General features: G+C 41.3%; 1 protein-coding gene across 1 annotated transcript; it reads left to right on the top strand.

Annotated features, from left to right (window-relative positions):
* Positions 1 to 1022: 1022 nt before the first annotated feature.
* On the top strand, positions 1023 to 17089 carry LOC148146069 (NACHT, LRR and PYD domains-containing protein 3-like). The gene is made up of 5 exons (XM_087999173.1): positions 1023 to 1127; positions 3426 to 5172; positions 10362 to 10448; positions 11924 to 12091; positions 16948 to 17089. Exons 1-5 carry the CDS (start codon positions 1073 to 1075, stop codon positions 17033 to 17035), a joined length of 2145 nt encoding a protein of 714 aa, XP_087855299.1. The 5' UTR covers positions 1023 to 1072; the 3' UTR covers positions 17036 to 17089.
* The last annotated feature ends 928 nt before the right edge of the window (positions 17090 to 18017 follow it).

The following is an 18017-nucleotide window of genomic DNA, read 5'->3' as shown; positions in this document are numbered from 1 at the left end:
CAATTCTTAGTGCAATAAAATCCTGGCAATTACAAACTTTTCAATGTTTCCTACAAAATTTCTAATCTATTGTTTTGGATTTCCTTTTTGTTTCTTTGGATATAGCAGTGAAACTAGTCCACTTTTAATGTAGGAATTCATTGAAGGTGTTGTGGTTCTAGCATCAAAGGCAATGCACAACAAACTATTAAAGTGACAACATGGATCTCATGTTCGCATCATAGTTCAAGTGTTATGGATTCAAACAGGATTCCTGTTATGGATTCCTGAAGAAGGGCTTATGCCTGAAACGTCGATTCTGTTGTTCCCTGGATGCTGCCTGACCTGCTGCGCTGTTCCAGCAACACATTTTCAGCTCAGTTATGGATTCAAACCCAAACCCCAAAACTTCCACTTCCAATATTGTAGAGTCCAGTTTTGTTTATCACATGACTTGTTAACTGCAAGTTTCATGTCATATCCAATAGATTCCTCTATTCCTGATGAAGGGCTTTTGCCCAAAACATCGATTTTCCTGCTTCTCGGATGCTGCCTGAACTGCTGTGCTTTTCCAGCACCACTCTAATCTAGAATCTGGTTTCCAGCATCTGCAGCCCTTGTTTTTGCCTACTACTAATGTCTCCCTCATAGTTCTTCTTCACAAGTGGAGGCAAGGTCTCATCAGTGTGCTGAGATGAATATTCTTCACCAATCGAATATCATTAATGTAACAGCTTTTCACAATTATGACACTGCTGTTTATCATTTTCTCTCTTTCATTGTTTTCCTTTCTATTTCTTCTTTTTCTTGTTTCTTTCTGGTTTATTTCATTGTTCTTCCTTTGTTTGTTTCTTTCCCATCTTTCTTTTTCCCTCATTTCCTCCATCAATTCATTCTTCCATTCCGTTCCTTCATCTATTGTTTCCCTTTTCCCATTTCCCTTTCTATTTTACCTGTTCTTCTCTTTATATTCCAGTATATCCGTAATCTTTCAGAGCATCAACAGAGAAAGGAAGCAACATAACATCTTCTGAACACAGTAACCAAAACCAATGGCTGCAGAGAACGAATATTTTGGGAAACATTGGTGAAAATGCAAGAATCAAAGCCAAAACTGAAACTCATTCTGAAAGAAATTCAGAGCAGAGGTATTGTACAGTCCAAGTATTTCTAGCAATCAAACATGGTTGCCTCTTTAATGGATGAGGCTGCCACACACTACTAATGAAATGAAACATCTTTCCCAGGTTTTGACTTGCTTTATAATGCACACATCGGAGAGATGGAAGGAGAGCTATCAGATCACCTCAAAGGTAAGTCAAAATAAAAGTAATCGTTAATCATAAAAACGTACCGCATTAATTAAGTTCTAACATTTTATTTGTGTCTCACATTTCATCACTGAGAGGAAACAAACCCTCCAAATTATTACTATGAACTGTTTCTATAAAATGCAATTCAAGTTACAACACAAAGCAAATGAACTGGAACTTGGGCATGGACAGTGTTCCATCTGCCACAAATTATATTCCACATGAATGATATTGAGCTTTGTTGGAAATTGCTGAATGCTCATTTTGATTTTCCCAGCTGCTCTGGAGCAGACTGAGCCCAACCTTCCAGTTTTAGATGCTGAACCACAAAGTCACATTCAGTTTTGCAAGTCAGTTGGTTTCAAAATCTTCCCTGGTACTTTGTCAGGCCATTATTTCTTTTCCCTTCAGTCACATCAGGGTCTGAAAAGACGTCTTGCTTTTACTGTCAATACAAGGCCGTCGGGTGCCTTTATGCAAATGTAAACCTCAATATCGCCAGAGTCTCGGAGTCTACAAAGTCTGTATTGGGCTGGAGTCACATAGAGCTCCAGACCCAGTTAAAGCTTAAATCAAATACATGACAGACTGAGTAAAGATGATGTCATTTATAGGATCACAATTGGTTCTAGACTAGTTACTGATGAAGTCAGATCTGATGAATACAGAAGTTAGAGTGTGGTCCCATAGTGTGGATAGACTGTACTGATATGTATGTGTTGGTTGAAGAAGGTCTTGATTCATATGTCGGCTCCGCCCTGGGCAATGACTTGAAACGCACATTGACCTAAAAAAGGTGAGGATATGGGTCACGTATAGAAACAGAATCTTTAAACATCCAAGTGTCATATTTCTACCGACTGCATATGTACTAGAGTTCAACATGTATCAGATGTTGTTTGGGCATTGAATGAAGGCACAAATAGGGCTACAATGATATTAGCTTGACCTAATTGATCAACCAGGACTAGATAAGGAATTGTTTTTCAATAAGTCACATATCCCAGAAACACATTTCTACACACAGTGCTGAAACATTGGATTTGTGAAGAGCCCATATTTGCTGAAATTAGATCAGATTAGATTAGATTACTTAGTGTGGAAACAGGCCCTTCGGCCCAACAAGTCCACACCGCCCCGCCGAAGCGCAACCCACCCATATCCCTACATTTACCCCTTTTACCTAACACTACGGGCAATTTAGCATGGCCAATTCACCTGACCTGCACATCTTTGGACTGAAATCTTACTGACGTAGAGTGGCTGTGTCAAAGACTGTACTCAATTGTCAGGCCAGGCAATTAGTTGACTTGGAAACATATTTAGGCTCATATCGAGATAAGATTTGCTTTGTTTATGTCTCGGACTTGTTAAAACATGAAATCAAATATGGGGTCAAGCTGGGTATAGGTAGATTCATATGAAGATTCAGAATAGATAGGGAGTCCATCACATACAATCTTAGACTGTACAATGAGAGGCTTCAGTTTTCGCACTGAAATGGACAATGAATTGATAAAATTGGTGGAAGATCCCAATGTGATCCTTATACATCGACAGTGTTATTTTATAATTATGGTTCACATAGCACATTTAATTGTATCACTGGTTTGTCATCCTGTTCCCAACATTAAGCATTGAAAAAGTGAGTATTATACACAGTCCCTATTCAGCCAGTGGGCCATATGTTTATATTAGGTATAGATTGTCTGAGATTGAAGCAGACATCAATCTTATAAACACTCTGATACTATCTCCACTGGGGACAACAGACAAAACAAAAATGAATACAGTAAGTAATAATAAGTGAACAATGTGATAATATTTGGCTTCTCACATGTTCCAATGTTAAATTCTCCTCAAATGGAGATGACGATAGAGTGGAGGGGCTTGTCTGTTATAATGTAAAATCTACTATAATCCATCTGATTCTCCCTGATTTATATTTAATTTAATTCAATATTTATTCTATAAGATTAATTACTAGCACAGCGTAGTAAAATTTGGATTCGACTCACATATTTTGTATTGCTACCCAACTCAAACTCCTCCTTGCTTCTCGTTAATTGTTTTAATGTAGTTAATTAACAAATAAGAACAATGCCAACATAATTTTGATCATTGTCATGAAAGGTATACAAGATCAACACAAGCAACACCTCCTCCACCAAACCGAGCATGTGGTCAAACACACCATCAAAGGAGACAGCAAAATAACGACCATTTCCCTCACTGATCGATATACAGAGCTTATCATTATTTCCACTCTGCGTGAACGGAGACTAGTGGAACATGAGCTCCTTTCTCGAGGCAGGGAACATGAAGAATGGCAGCGGAAGTACGTCACCAGCGAACTTGAAAAAATCCGGATTGATCAATTATTCAAGAGCAGTTTTGGCCACTCCAGCCTGTCTGGCACCACGGTGGTTAGCGGAGTGGCTGGCATTGGTAAGACAACAATGGTGCAGAGGATGGTCCATGAATGGGCAGCAGGAAACATCTATCCTCAGTTCCAATTTGTTCTACATTTCACATTTCGAAATCTTAATGCCATCAACAGAGCCATTTCTCTGACTGAAATGGTATTGGATCAGTACCCTTATTTAGAAAAGATAATTGAAGATATCTGGATGAAACCTGAATATCTTCTCTTGGTTTTTAATGGATTAGATGAGTACAAACACCAGATTGATTTCACTGGCCGCGTGGCTGGTGATGTCTCTGCGAATCACTGTGTTGCGCCTGACTGCAGATGTGAAGTTTTTGAAATGGTGTACTCCCTGGTACAGCAACAGCTGCTCAGAGGTTGTTCTGTGCTGGTTACCAGCCGGCCGACTGCCCTTGACTCATTGGAAAAGGCCAATGTCAACCTTTGGGCTGAGATCCTGGGCTTTCTTGCTGATGAAAGAAAAGAATTTTTCAGAAAGTTTTTTGGCAGTGAGCAACTTGCTACCAATGTCTTCAAACACATCGAGGAGAATGAGATCCTGTACACCATGTGCTACAACCCTTCATATTGCTGGATCATTTGCTCAACCTTAGGCCCGCTCTTTACACAGCTGAAGTGCAAGCAACCTCTTCCCAAAACCATCACTCAACTTTTCTCCATCTACCTTTCCAATCTCTTGGACAACCACAAGCGAGATGTTGAGGACCAGCGGATGGTTTTACAGCGACTCGGGGAGTTGGCTTACCAGGGAGTTTCGAAAAGGAGAATTGTTTTTAATGAGAATCACTTCATTCAGCATCAGCTGGAGTCCAGCAAATTCATTTCAGGATTCATGATGGAGATCTTGGAAAGGGATGACACAGCTAAAAACATTGTGTACACATTTCTCCACCTTACCATCCAGGAATTCTTGGCCGCCCTGGCTCAGTATTTGAGTCCAAAGCATCAGAACGTGGTGGAAATGCTACACTGTGCTTTTAAGAAGGATGATGGTCGGTTTGAGATTTTTATTCGATTTTTAGTTGGTCTTTCAACACCCACTTCATCCCGAAATCTGGAACCATTCCTGGGTCCGCTGTCTCATCACACGACCAGTCAGGTGATAGACTGGCTGCAGGCCAATGTTCAGGCAGAAATCAAAAACATGGACAGAGTCACTGGAAAGAGGAAACTGCTGAACATATTCCATTATTTGTCGGAGTCTCAGAATAGAGCTTTAGTTCAGAAGACCATTGGATCTGTGGAGCGTTTGAACTTTGGGGACTCCAATCCAAAGAATGCACTGAGATTGAACCCAATGGACTGTTTTGTAATGTCTCATGTTGTACAACTTTGTGAGTCAGTGATGGAGTTGAATTTGGAGAAATGTTATATTCAGGAGGAGGGGATCAAACGATTGGCCCCTGCAATCCACAAGTGCAAAGTTCTAAGGTATGTATTGATCCAGGTGAAATTAGATAACATGTCTGCAATGACCCATTGATTTTCTCTTATAAATTCCACCTGATATGAATTTCATAGGATCATAGAATCTCTACAGAGCAGAAAACGGTCATTTGGACCATCTAGTCTGCAACAACCCTCTGAAGTGCATCCCATCCAGACCCCTCCCCTATCCCTGCATTTTAAAGGGACATGAAAGGCTACAGAAAAGATTTAGAAGGATGTTGCCAGGGTTGGAGCGTTTGACCTATAGGGAGAGGCTGAATGGACTGGGACTGTTTTCCCTGGAGCATTGAAGGCTGAGGGTGACCTTATATATAGAGTTTATAAAGTCATGAGGAACATGTTTAGGGTAAATAGGCAAGGTCTTTTCCTTGGGATCTGGGAGTGAGAGGGGAAAGATTTAAAAGGTACTTAAGGGGCAACTTCTTCACACAAAGGATGGTGTGGGTATGGAATAAGCTGCCAGAGGAAGTGGTGGAGGCTGGTGCAATTACAACATTTAAAAGGCATTTGGATGGGTATATGAATAGGAATCATTTAGAGGGATATGGGCCAAATGCTGGCAAATGTGATTAGATTAATTAAGGATATCTGGTCGGCATGGACGAGTTGGACCAAAGGGTCTGTTTCCTTGTTGTACATCTCTATGACTCTATAACCCATCTAGTCTGCACATCCCTAGAAACTATGGGCAATTTAGCATGATCAGTTCATCTAACCTGCACATAGTTGACTGTGGGAGGAAACCGGAGTACCCAGAGGCAACCCCCGCAGACAGTGGGCGAATGTGCAAACTCCACACAGACAGTCACCCAGGGGTGGAATCAAACCCAGATCCCTGGTGCTGTGAGGAAACAATGCTAACTGTTGAGCCACTTGTCACTATAATAGCTGAATAACAATTACTATTCGTTTTTTTTCCTGAGAATCAAGGAGTTTTCCATGCTTTTTATTTATTTTTAACGCTACTACCGCATTGACCTTGATACTGAGTGCTCTAACTATAACAAAAAAAAAGCACCAGGCTAACTTGGTTGGTCTTACACTGTGAGACATTCAAAGCCACAAGGAGTCTGGCAGAGTCTTTAACTAGTGCTATGACAAGGAAACAAAGAACCGAGCCAAATCATCGTACCTCTGTGTTCACAACAGAGTAAAATTAAAACCTTCAAAGATTTTAACCTCAGCAATTCCTAACCAGACTTTATAACCAATCGCAGACTCCGTTGATAATGAAACCTAGACGGTAGGTTAATAACTGAAACAACAACAAAAAAGCAATTTATTACCAATATAGGAACTTTAGCACAGCAAACTTAAACAACAAAGTTTGAAACCAATAACCTTGTTTTCAGGGCAATTCACACAAAAGACAGACAAATAAACACAGTGAAGGGATAATTAAAATAAAGTAACAAAACTGGCCAGATTAAGTGGTTTTCGTATCTTACTCTCAATGTATATTTAATGGTTTCTTTGTTAATTTTCTGAAGATATCAATCTGTGCCACCTTTGAATTCACTCTGAGAACTGAAATTCTGAAATAAAGTGGAAGGTTAGGCAGGGAGCATTTAAATCTTCATGCTGTACGTCAATAGCTAAGTTCATTCTCTCAAAAGCACAGTCCCAAAAACCAACTTAAAATGTGATCTATGCCTATGTTTGACCATCTCGTTCTCTCCCAGAAACAAATGGAAATTGCTGTTGTGAGGAAAGCTCATTGGACCGAAATATATCTATCCACAGATGCTGCCAGACCTGCTGCGCTTTTCCCTCAATTTTTGTTTTTGTTTCTTATGTCCAGTATCCACAGTTCTTTCGATTTTATGTTCTATCCCAGGCTTGTACACAACAATTCCCAGGTACTGGCCTGATCAATTCCCAAACATTTCTTATCTAGTTCAATGTGCTGCTCTCCCACTGTGCTGAAACATCTACAGGATCCTATTGATCAAGAGCTAACCTGCCATTACCTGTGAGGCCCCACCTCACGAACAAACAGCAGCTTGTTTGTTTGTTTTGTTGAAACACAAGTTGCTGTTCACAATCCAAAGATCATTTCCAGCTCATTGCAGTTCACAGCTACAAATCAAAATTGATAAAATAATAAATTAAACGAAAAGTTGGCGAAGGTTTGAACACTAATCCTAAGAGGCCCTCAATTAAATGAACAGACCTGGTGTGAGACTAAACACAGTTCACTGACAGAGAATAGCAATGGAGATCAGGTGGCAAATCAAACTGTTGAACCCAACCTCTGTCACCAATTGTGTGCCATTGCAGAGATGAATATCATCCTTTGTAGTTTACTTTTACAAACCAAAGCTAATCTGATATTGTATTTGACCCAACCATTCACTAGATAAATAGTAAGTGAATGCTGTACCTAGTTCAATGCAGAATACGTTGCTAACACAGCAAGGCTGCCATTCATGTATCTGAAACTGTTACGGGTGAGGGTCAGGGTGGGTTTGAAATAGAGGTTCAACAGTCTGTGATTTACAGGAGGCATGATCTGCCCTTTGTGGTAGCACAAAATTCACCATTCACCTCAGCAGCAGGGAGATTGGGCAGCTCATCACCACATATTTTACATGACTGTTGGGATGAACTATTATCCATTCTGCTTGAAACTGAAAACATGGCTTGTGTATTGTTAAATGCATCAGAGAAGCAGGAATTTATTGATTGATTGATGTCTATAAGTCTTTTTCTTTGTTGTGTTATCCAAGCAGGGCAATAATGCCTCACAATTAACCATTGCTTTTACTCTTTGCTGGATTACATATGGATGAGTTCAATGGAATATAATTGCACAAATGTTTTAAAAAATTGAATATAAGACAATCAATTTTTTGTCTTGCGTTCCACTTGTCATAGAGTCAAATAACATGGAAACAGACCCTTTGGTACAACCAGTCCATGCTGAACGTAATCCCAACTAAACTAGTCCCACCTGCCTGCTCCAGGCCCATATCCCTCCGAACCTTTCCTTCTCATGTATTTATCGAAATATCTTTGAGAGTCGTAGAGATGTACAGCACGGAAACAGACCCTTCGGTCCAACCTATCCACGCCAACCAGATATCCCAACCCAACCTAGTCCCACCTGCCAGCACCCAGCCCATATCCCTCCAAACACTTGCTATTCATATACCCATCCAAATGCCTCTTAAATGTTGCAATTGTACCAGCCTCCACCACATCCTCTGGCAGCTCATTCCATACACATACCACCTTCTGTGTGAAAAAGTTGCCCCTTAGGTCTCTTTTATATCTTTCCGCTCTCACCCTAAACCTATGCCCTCTAGTTCTGGACTACTCAACCCCAGGGAAAAGACTTTGTCTATTTAGCCTATCCATGCCCCTCATAATTGTGTAAACCTCTATAAGGTCACCCACAGCCTCCGATGCTCCAGGGAAAACAGCCCCAGCCTGTTCAGCTTCTCCATATAGCTCAAATCCTCCAACCCTGGCAACATCTTTGTAAATCTTTTCTGAACCCTTTCAAGTTTCACAACGTCTTTCCAATAGAAAGGAGACCAGAATTGCACACACTATTCCAACAGTGGCCTAACCAATGTCTGGTACAGCCGCAACATGACCTCCCAACTCCTGTACTCAATACTCTGACCAATAAAGGAAAGCATACCAAACACCTTCTTTACTATCCTATCTACCTGCGACTCCATTTTCAAGGAGCTATGAACCTGCACTCCAAGGTCTCTTTGTTCAGCAACATTCCCTAGGACCTTACCATTAAGTGTATAAGTCCTGCTAAGATTTGCTTTCCCAAAATGCAGCAACTCGCATTTATCTGAATTAAACTCCATCTGCCACTAATTGCACCCATATCCATCACTTCCTCAGGAACTACCCTCTGAGTTTAAAATAATTTCTTCTTGTGACTTTTTTAACTCTGTGTCCTCTCACCTTAAAAATGTGCCCCTAGTCTTGAAATCCCCCATCCTCGGGAAAAGACACCTACCATTAAGCCTTTTTATACCGCTGATGATTTTATAACCCTCTGAGGTCACCTCTCAACCTCTTATGCTCCAGTGGGAAAAAATCCCAGTCTATCCAGCCTCTCCTTATAACTCAAACCTTCCAGATCAAAGCTTCCTGGTAAACCTTTTCTGAACCTCCTCCACCTTAACAATATTCTTCTTTTACCTAAGTGACTATAACTGGACACAGTATTCCAGAAGAGGCCTCACCAATGCAAACTTCAAGGAATTATGTACCTGAATCCTTAGCTCCCTCTGTTGTACAACACTGTCCAAAGCCCTCCCATTAACTGATTAACCTCTCCCCAAGTTTGTTGTATCAAAATGCATTTATCTAGATTGAACTCCATCTGCCATTTCTCAACCCATTGACCTATTTTGTCAAAATCCCTTAGAAAATCCTCTTCTTTACTATGCCACCAATTTTGATATCATTTGCAAACTTACTAACCATGCCTTCTGTATTTTCATCCAAATAGTTTCTATAAGTGACAAACAAAACACAAGCCAGAACCGATCCCCGTGGAACATCAGTGGTGACAGGCCTCCAAGTCTGAAAAACAACCCTCCACATTGTCTCCTGCTGATAAGCCAATTTTGTATCCAATTGGCAAGCTTTCCCTGAATCCCATGTGTCCAATTTTGGGTTAAATTATATATTCTATTTCCAGGTCATAAAATGGGTAGTACATAATAAGGCCATCTGGCCAATTATGTCTGCACTGGCTCCTTAAATGGCCTACACACTTCATCCTATTCCCCTCCTCTTCCCTCAAAGCTATCACATGTTTTCTCCTTCAGGTATATATCAAATTCCTCTTTTCAGAGTTATGCTGGGTTGTACTGTCAATAGCCTTTCAGTCAGTGAATGAGTAACAGCAATTTACTGAGTAAAATATATGATAAGAACTGTACACCTCTCATTTTTCACCAAACAATTAATCTATTGTTTGAAATATGTGTTCACTGGTCACCAACTAATTCAGTGAGAATATTTATGCAAGATTTCAATCTATTTTCTAATACTGCACAACACTGTTCTATCTGCCCATGCCTCAGTGTGTCAATGAGAAACAATTGGATGGAGTTTCTGTAAGGTGAAGTTTATGTTATGTTAATCGGAGAGATTTCCCATTCCTTGATTGTTTTTTTCTCCTTGGCTGTTAGGCTGAATGACAATAACATTGGAGATACAGGAGTCAACATTTTGTCTGCATCATTGGCGCATTCGGAATGCAAAACAAAGCGATTGGAGTAGGTAATCTTCCCAACATTAACCCCAAATTTTATGTGCAATGATTTGTGGCAAGTCGGGAATTTGCTGTATCTTTGGCATGACCACTGTTGAAAATATAGGGGAAGGTGAGGACTGCAGATGCTGGAGATCAGAGTCAAGAGTGTGGTGCTGGAAAAGCACAGCCAGTCAGGCAGCATCCCAAGAGCAGGAGAATCGATGCTTTGAACTTAAACCCTTCATTAGGACTCCTGATGAAGGGTTTATGTTCGAAATGTCGATTTTCCTGCTCCTCGGATGCTGCCTGACCGGCTATGCTTTTCTAGCACCACATTCTTCGATCTTGCTAGACTGCACCTGGAGTATTCTGTTCTGTTCTGCACAACAAGTATATATTAGACTGCAATCAAATTTCAACAGGAAGATATTAGGGAGAAATTGAATCAGAATCTTTTTGTGGAAATTATGGTCACATGGTAACCAATGGAGATGTTTAAAATGCTGAATGATGGGACAGGGTCGTTAGCTAAAAGATCAAGGAAAGAGCATTATTTTAAAGCTACAGTTAAGCCATTCATTCAGGAGCCAGTTCAAACCACACTTCTTCCAACTAGAGAAGCACAATTTTCAGATTCTCAACAAAAAGAGTTGTTAAGATTCAGAGACGAAAGTAAAAAAGTTAATTTTTTTGTTCAATTAATACAATTTGGGCTAAGCTGATGTGTTTACGTCCCACGTTGTTACAATGCTTGAGGAGAGATGCAGGGCATCGGAGAAAGGAAGAAATGACTCATGAAAAGGATTTCATGGATCATGAACATAAGGTCTGAAGATAGATTGCAAACATTGGATCTGTCTCCATTAAGGAAAGGAAGCTGTGATGTAATTTGAATGAAGTATTAAAAATGATAATGACAGTGGAAAGAGTCGGTAGCAATAAACTGTTCACTGCCATGAAATGATCAAGTATATCAGCACAAAAATTCAAGAAATTGCCAAAAGAAGCAAGAACAATGTGAGATAATCTTTTCTGCACAGTGACTGGTTAAGGTTGGAATGTTGTGCCTGACTGACATCATGGCAGAGGCCGGTTCAACTGAAGTGTTCAAAAAGGAATTAAACTTTGGTCTGGAAAGGCCCAGTGCACAGGGATACGGGATACAGAGTGGCAGGAAGTGAATTGCTCATTTGGAGCCTCGAATCACCTCCTCCTGCACTGTACCCTGTTTGATTCTGTGAGGCTGTAGGAACGCATATTCTTTTCAAAATTAAGAGTAATGTCTTTCAATTAAGGAATAATAGTGTTAAAGACTAAAAGCATTAAAGTTAGTTGATTATTAGTTCGTCATTACTGAGTCAAATAAAATGAAAAGGAAGCTGATGGTTCAAACGCTTTCTCACTTTGTTATGCTGATCCAATTATTGCTTTTCCTTCTCAGTGGAATTTCTTTTATCTTTTCGAGCTGTATTGAAATTTGTAATTATCAATCTTTAGTTTGCAGGATAACAATCTGACATTTGCTTGCATTGAAGACCTGAGGATGGCATTTAGTCAGAGCGAATCATTGTCAATGCTATACCTGGATGGAAATAAATTCACAGATGATTGCATTCCGAAAATGAGAAACTTCATCATCAACTGCAAGAATTTGGAGCTGATTCAGTGAGTGCATATGTTAAAACATTAAACATTTCCATTGTATTGTAAACAATAATTTCCTTAAGTCATGTCCACAGCAAGTTCTTCAGGGGTGCTTAACATATTAATTCACCGGAACATAGAAAATCAGAGCAGCAGCAGGCCATTCAGCCCATAGACCCTGATCTATCATTATATATACCATGGATGATTATCCAACTTGAACCCTGTTCCTGTTTTCTCCCTCATATCTTTGACCCCTTTAACCCTTAAGAACTTTATCTGCCTGGCGTTATAGAGATGTTCAGCACGGAAACAGGCTCTTTTGTCTAACTGTCCATGTCGAACAGATACCCCAAATTAATCTAGTTCAGATGGAGTTTAATTTAGATAAATGTGAGGTGCTACATTTTGGAAAGGCAAATCAGGGCATGACTTATACACTTAATGGGAAGGTCCTGGGGACTGTGCTGAACAAAGAGACCTTGAAGTGCAGGTTCATAGTTCCTTGCAAGTGGAGTCACAGGTAGATAGGATAGTGAAGGCGGCATTTGGTATGCTTTCCTTTATTGGTCAGAGGACTGAGTCTAGGAGTTGGGAGGTCATGTTGAAGCTGTACATGACATTGGTTAGGCCACTTTTGGATTATTCTGTGCAATTCTGCTCTCCTAGAGGGAGGATGTTGTGAAACTTGGAAGGGTTCAGAAAAGATTTACAAAGTTGTCAGTGTTGGAGGCTTTGAGCTGTACAGAGAGGCTGAATAAACTCTGTTTTCTCTGAAGCATCGGAGGTTGAGGGGTGACCTTATAGAGGTTTATAAAATAATGAGTCCCATGGTTAGGGTAAATAGACAAGGTCTTTCTCTAGGATGGGGGAGTCCAGAACTAGAGGGCGTAGGTTTAGGATGAGAGGGGAAACATTGAAAAGGGACCTAAGGGGCAACTTCTTCATGCAGAGGGTGGTGCGTGTATGGAATGAGCTGCCAGAGAAATGGTGGAGGCTGGTACAATTATGATGTTTAAAAGGCATCCGGGTGGGCACAAGAATAGAAAGGAAATGGGACAAGCGCTGGCAAATGGAACTAGATTAGGTTAGGATGTGGAGCTGCCAGTGTTGGACTGGGGTATACAGAGTTAAAAATCACTCAACGCTATGTTGTAGTCCAACAGGTTTAATTGGGAGCACTAGTTTTCGGAGCACTGTTCCGGACAACCACCTGATGAAGGAGCAGTGCTCAGAAAGCTAGTGCTTCCAATTAAACCTGATGGACTATAACCTGGTGTTGAATGATTTTTGGATTAGGTTCGGATATCTGGTCAGCATGGACGAGTTGGACTGAAGGATCTGTTTCTGTGCTCTACATGTCTCTGACTTGTTATGGACCAGGCCAGACCCCCTCAAAACATTTCAAAAAAGTAGCCCAGACCCTAACATTGCTCGTTGTTTTAAGAAGGTGTAAAGTGGATATTCCAGGAGAGGTGCCATTGGTCAAACCACTTCATTTTAAACAAAACCAAATTTATTTACAAGATTAGTCAATGAAATAGAAGCAAAAGAGAACCGAATGCAGAATTAGATTAGATTACAGATTAGATTACATGACAGTGTGGAAACAGGCCCTTCGGCCCAACAAGTCCACACCGACCCGCCGAAGCGCAACCCACCCATACCCCTACATTTACCCCCTTACCTAACACTACGGGCAATTTAGCATGGCCAATTCACCTGACCTGCACATCTTTTGGATTGTGGGAGGAAACCGGAGCACCCAGAGGAAACCCACGCAGACAAGGGGAAAATGTGCAAACTCCACACAGTCAGTCGCCTGAGGCCGGAATTGAACCCGGGTCTCAGGCGCTGTGAGGCAGCAGTGCTAACCACTGTGCCACCGTGCTGCCCACTAAATAACCTCACCTATCCAAAAACCAAACAGACTTTACCTGTTCCCTATACTTGCAACAATCCCCATAAACACCTCGTGGCGCAAAAGGTAGCATCAAACACAGGGTCTTACAGGAGAGAGATGTCAGACAGAGAGGATCAGCACGAACCTGCTTCACGTAACGGTTTCTTGGATCAGCAGCCTCAAAACACTACCTGCCTGCTTTCAGTGAATAGCCAGACGTCCAAAAACCAAATCAAACCAGAGAAAAGCTGAGCTGGCGGAAGTGACCATTCCCCTTTCATTGCACAAATTCTTTTAAAAATAAAACCTTGTTAAAGGAGCAGCATCATCACAGACTCTATTTGACAACATTTGGCCCTAATCCCCCTCAACCCTTCGCATTCATAAACCCATCCAGATGCCTTTTATATGCTGTAATTGTACCAGCCTCCACCACTTCCTCTGGCAGCTCACTCCAATCTCATACCATCCCTCTGTGTGAAAAAGTTGCCCCTTAGGACCCTTTTAAATCTTGCCCCCTCAACTTAACCCTATGCCCCCTAGTTTTGGTATCCCCTAACCCTGGGGAAAACATCTTGTCTATTTGCCCTACCCATGCCCCTCATTGTTTTATAAACCTCAATAAGGTCACCCCTCAGCCTCCCACACTTCAAGGGTAACAGCCCCAGCCTATTCAGCCTCTCCCTCTAGATCAAACCCTCCAACCCCAGCAACATCCTTGTAAATCCTTTCTGAACCATTTCAACTTTCACAACATCCTTCCTATAGCAAGAAGCCCAGAGCTGCATGCAGCATTTCAAAAGTGGCCAAAGCAATGGCCTGCACAGCCACAACATGACGTACTAAAGCAAAGAAATACAGATATTATAAACCTGAAACAAAAGCCAAAATTGCTGAAGAAACTCAACAAGCCTGACAGCATCTGTGGAGAGAAAATAAAGTTAATGTTTCGAGTCCAGTGATCCTTCTTCACAGCTGACTCTGTTTTTCTCTCTCTGTAAACCTGCTGAGTTTCACCAGAAATTTCTGTTCTTTTTGAGAACAATATTTAACTTTTTCTTTCCAACCATTCAGTGTTTTAGCCAACAAGCACTCTCTCTGACAGGGAATTTCACAGACTCACCTCAACCTGAGTGAAGAAATTTATCCTCAGCTCAGCTCGAAATAGCCTACCCCAGATCCTTAGACATTGACCCTTGGTTCTGGACCTTGGGAACATCCTTCCTGTGTTTACCCTGACCTTTCCTGTTAGAATTTTGTAGGTTTCTAAAAGGTGCCCCATATTATTCTAACCTACAGTGAAAATAGTCCTAACTGATCCAGTCTCTCTTCATTCATCAGTCCTGCTATCCCACGAGTCAGTCTGGAAAACCTTTGTTGTATTCCTTCTATGCATGAATGTCTTTCCTTAGATAAGGGACAAAAACTATACACATGACTTCAGGTGTGGTCTCACCAAGGCACTGCATGTAGGCAACTAGACAGCCCTGCTCCTGTCGTTGAATCCTCTTCTCTCTTTTTTTTTCTCTTTTTCTGTCTCTCTGTCTGTCTGTCTGTCTCTCTCTCTCTCTCTGCCTCTCTCGAACCCAGACTCTCTTTGCCTCAGCATGCTACTCTCTAAGGGGTTGTGGGGGGGGGGGGGAGAGAAACTGTCACACATCTTCTTCTGGAATTTGTCTTTGCAAAGGAAGTGTGGAGAAAGATGCAGTGGCCTTTGTCAAGGTTCGTCCTGAGCAGTTCCATCACACAAGACTCTGTGCTCTACAGTCTGTTCCCCGGGACGCACAACGAGACAAACATCAACTGCTCCTGGAGGACCATCACCTTGCTGAAAGACACTCTTTGCTCTGCCTTAAAGTTGTTGATTGTTAGTTCCCATCTGAATCACACACACTGCTGTTCACCCTCCCTTTCCAGGAGTTAATCCAGCTGTTCTTTGACACTGAATACTCAGCAATCTCCTTCCCTGTTCTAGTGATTCAACTCCCAGAATTTTCCTCAGTCACTCCTCACTACCACCCTCTGGTGGATGCTCTTTCTCCTGCTGAGCCCCATGGCCTCCGCGATTCCCATCTCATTAAGTTGAAACAAGTTGTTATCTCTTATTGGTTCCCTTTACGCGAGTTTCAGGTCTAGTCTGGTTGACAGTGTCCTCACGAATTAACGAATTTGGTCCCTTGTGTTGCTACTGAGAATCTGATGCTCCCCAGCCGGAATCTATTCTCCGTCCTTGCCATTTGAAGCACTTCTTTGAGATGGTGTTCAAAGTGCAATCAACATTTCAGTGTGAAGTGATATAAAATCAGCAAAATAAAAATCCTTGCCCATATCTGTCTTGATACCAGTCATTAGGAAGGAGTCATTACTGTGTTAATTACATGTGTTGTAAGCTTCAGTGCCAAAGTTGAAACCAGATATCCATCCCATTTTCATTTCATATTCATATCTGAAACATACATCTTTAACCACACATTGTATATCAGTCAGAACTATTTAATGTCTTCTGAAAATACCTCTGGGCCAGACCAGGTAAGATTCCCAGATTCCCTTTGGTGATGGACATGAGTGAAGCAGATGTGTATTTACAGCAATCACTGATTAGGTTCTATGAAAATGGTGACTATGAAACTAACCTTCAATTCCAGATGGTTTAATTATTTGAGATAAAATTCAGCCAGTTGCTGGCATTTGTACTCTAGGTCACTGCATTACAAGTCCAATGCGATTTCCCCCTCCAACTACATCCTCAATTTACATCATTCCCCAAATATCAACACCTTAGTTTCTTACAGCACTGTCTGTGTGTGCAGCAGCTCATTAGATTCTCTTTCCCCCACCACTTACACCCATTTGTTACTGTGTAGCTGCTCACAGTTTGATTTCAAAATGTGTGTTTCAATTGGAAAATTATGAATGATTCTGTCATTTTAACTTTATTAATTGGTTGGTTATTAATCATTAATTTCTTTCGTAGATTATGGAGGAATCAGTTCAGTTCAGATGGAAAGAAGCAACTCCGATCACTGAGAGAATGCAGGGCTGGTGTCCGAGTATTTGTGTGATCAAAGGATCAAGAAATTGCCAACTATTTGGACTTGATATTACTGAGAGGTGTAAATCTCTCACCTCCAAGTGAAACACATGAGATATTACATTGGCTCAAGTAAAACAATTCCTGGAATTCCGAAATAGAATGGGAACGATGTGGAGTATTCAATAGAAACTTTCAGTAGCAGCTGGTGAGTGTGTCGGTGTGTAGGTGATATTCACCGTCGAGCACAGGGAGATGGAGCTGTGACTGTGAAGCTTTTATAAAAGAGTCCGAGAGATCGCCATCATAGAAACAGGCCTTTCGGCCAGCATGCCTATGCTTTCCAGTTTTCACCGTTAAACTAGTCCCTTTTGCCTGTGTTTGGTCCATGTACCCCCATATCTAACCCATCCGTACACCTGTCTAAATGTTTCTTAAATGATAAAATTGTACTCACTTCCACCACCTCTGGCAGCCCATTCCAGACACTCACCATCCTCAGTGTGAAGAAAACTGCCTTTCTATGCCCTTTTGTATCTCTCTCCTCTCACCTTAAACATATGCCCCAGAGTTTTAGACTCCCTTGAGGAAAAGCTGCTGGCTACCTACCTTATCTACGCCGCTCATGATTTTATAGTTCTGTATAAGGTCACCCCTGAATCTCCTAAACTCCAGGGAAAAATGTCCCATCCTATCTCATCTCTTCTTGTAGCGCAAACCTTCCAGTCCAGGTAACATCCTAGTAAATCCTTTCTGCCCTCTTTCTAGTTTAATAGTTACTTTCTATAGTAGAGCGACTAGAACTGTGTACAGTATTCCAAATGTGACCTCACTCATGTCATAGAGTCATAGAGATGTACAGCATGGAAACAGACCCTTCAGTCCAACCCGTCCATGCCGAGCAGATATCCCAATCCAATCTAGCCCCACCTGCCAGCAACCGGCCCATATCCCTCCAAACCCTTCCTATTCATATACCTATCCAAATGTCTCTTAAACGTTGCAATTGTACT

Source organism: Chiloscyllium plagiosum, unplaced genomic scaffold (genome assembly GCF_037043375.1).
Source record: "Chiloscyllium plagiosum isolate Xiang-an unplaced genomic scaffold, Cpla_swu_hap1 HiC_scaffold_22, whole genome shotgun sequence".
Classification (NCBI taxonomy): Eukaryota; Metazoa; Chordata; class Chondrichthyes; order Orectolobiformes; family Hemiscylliidae; genus Chiloscyllium; species Chiloscyllium plagiosum.
The sequence above is the reverse complement of the archived record's forward strand: the minus strand, read 5'-3'. Positions and strand labels throughout refer to the sequence as shown.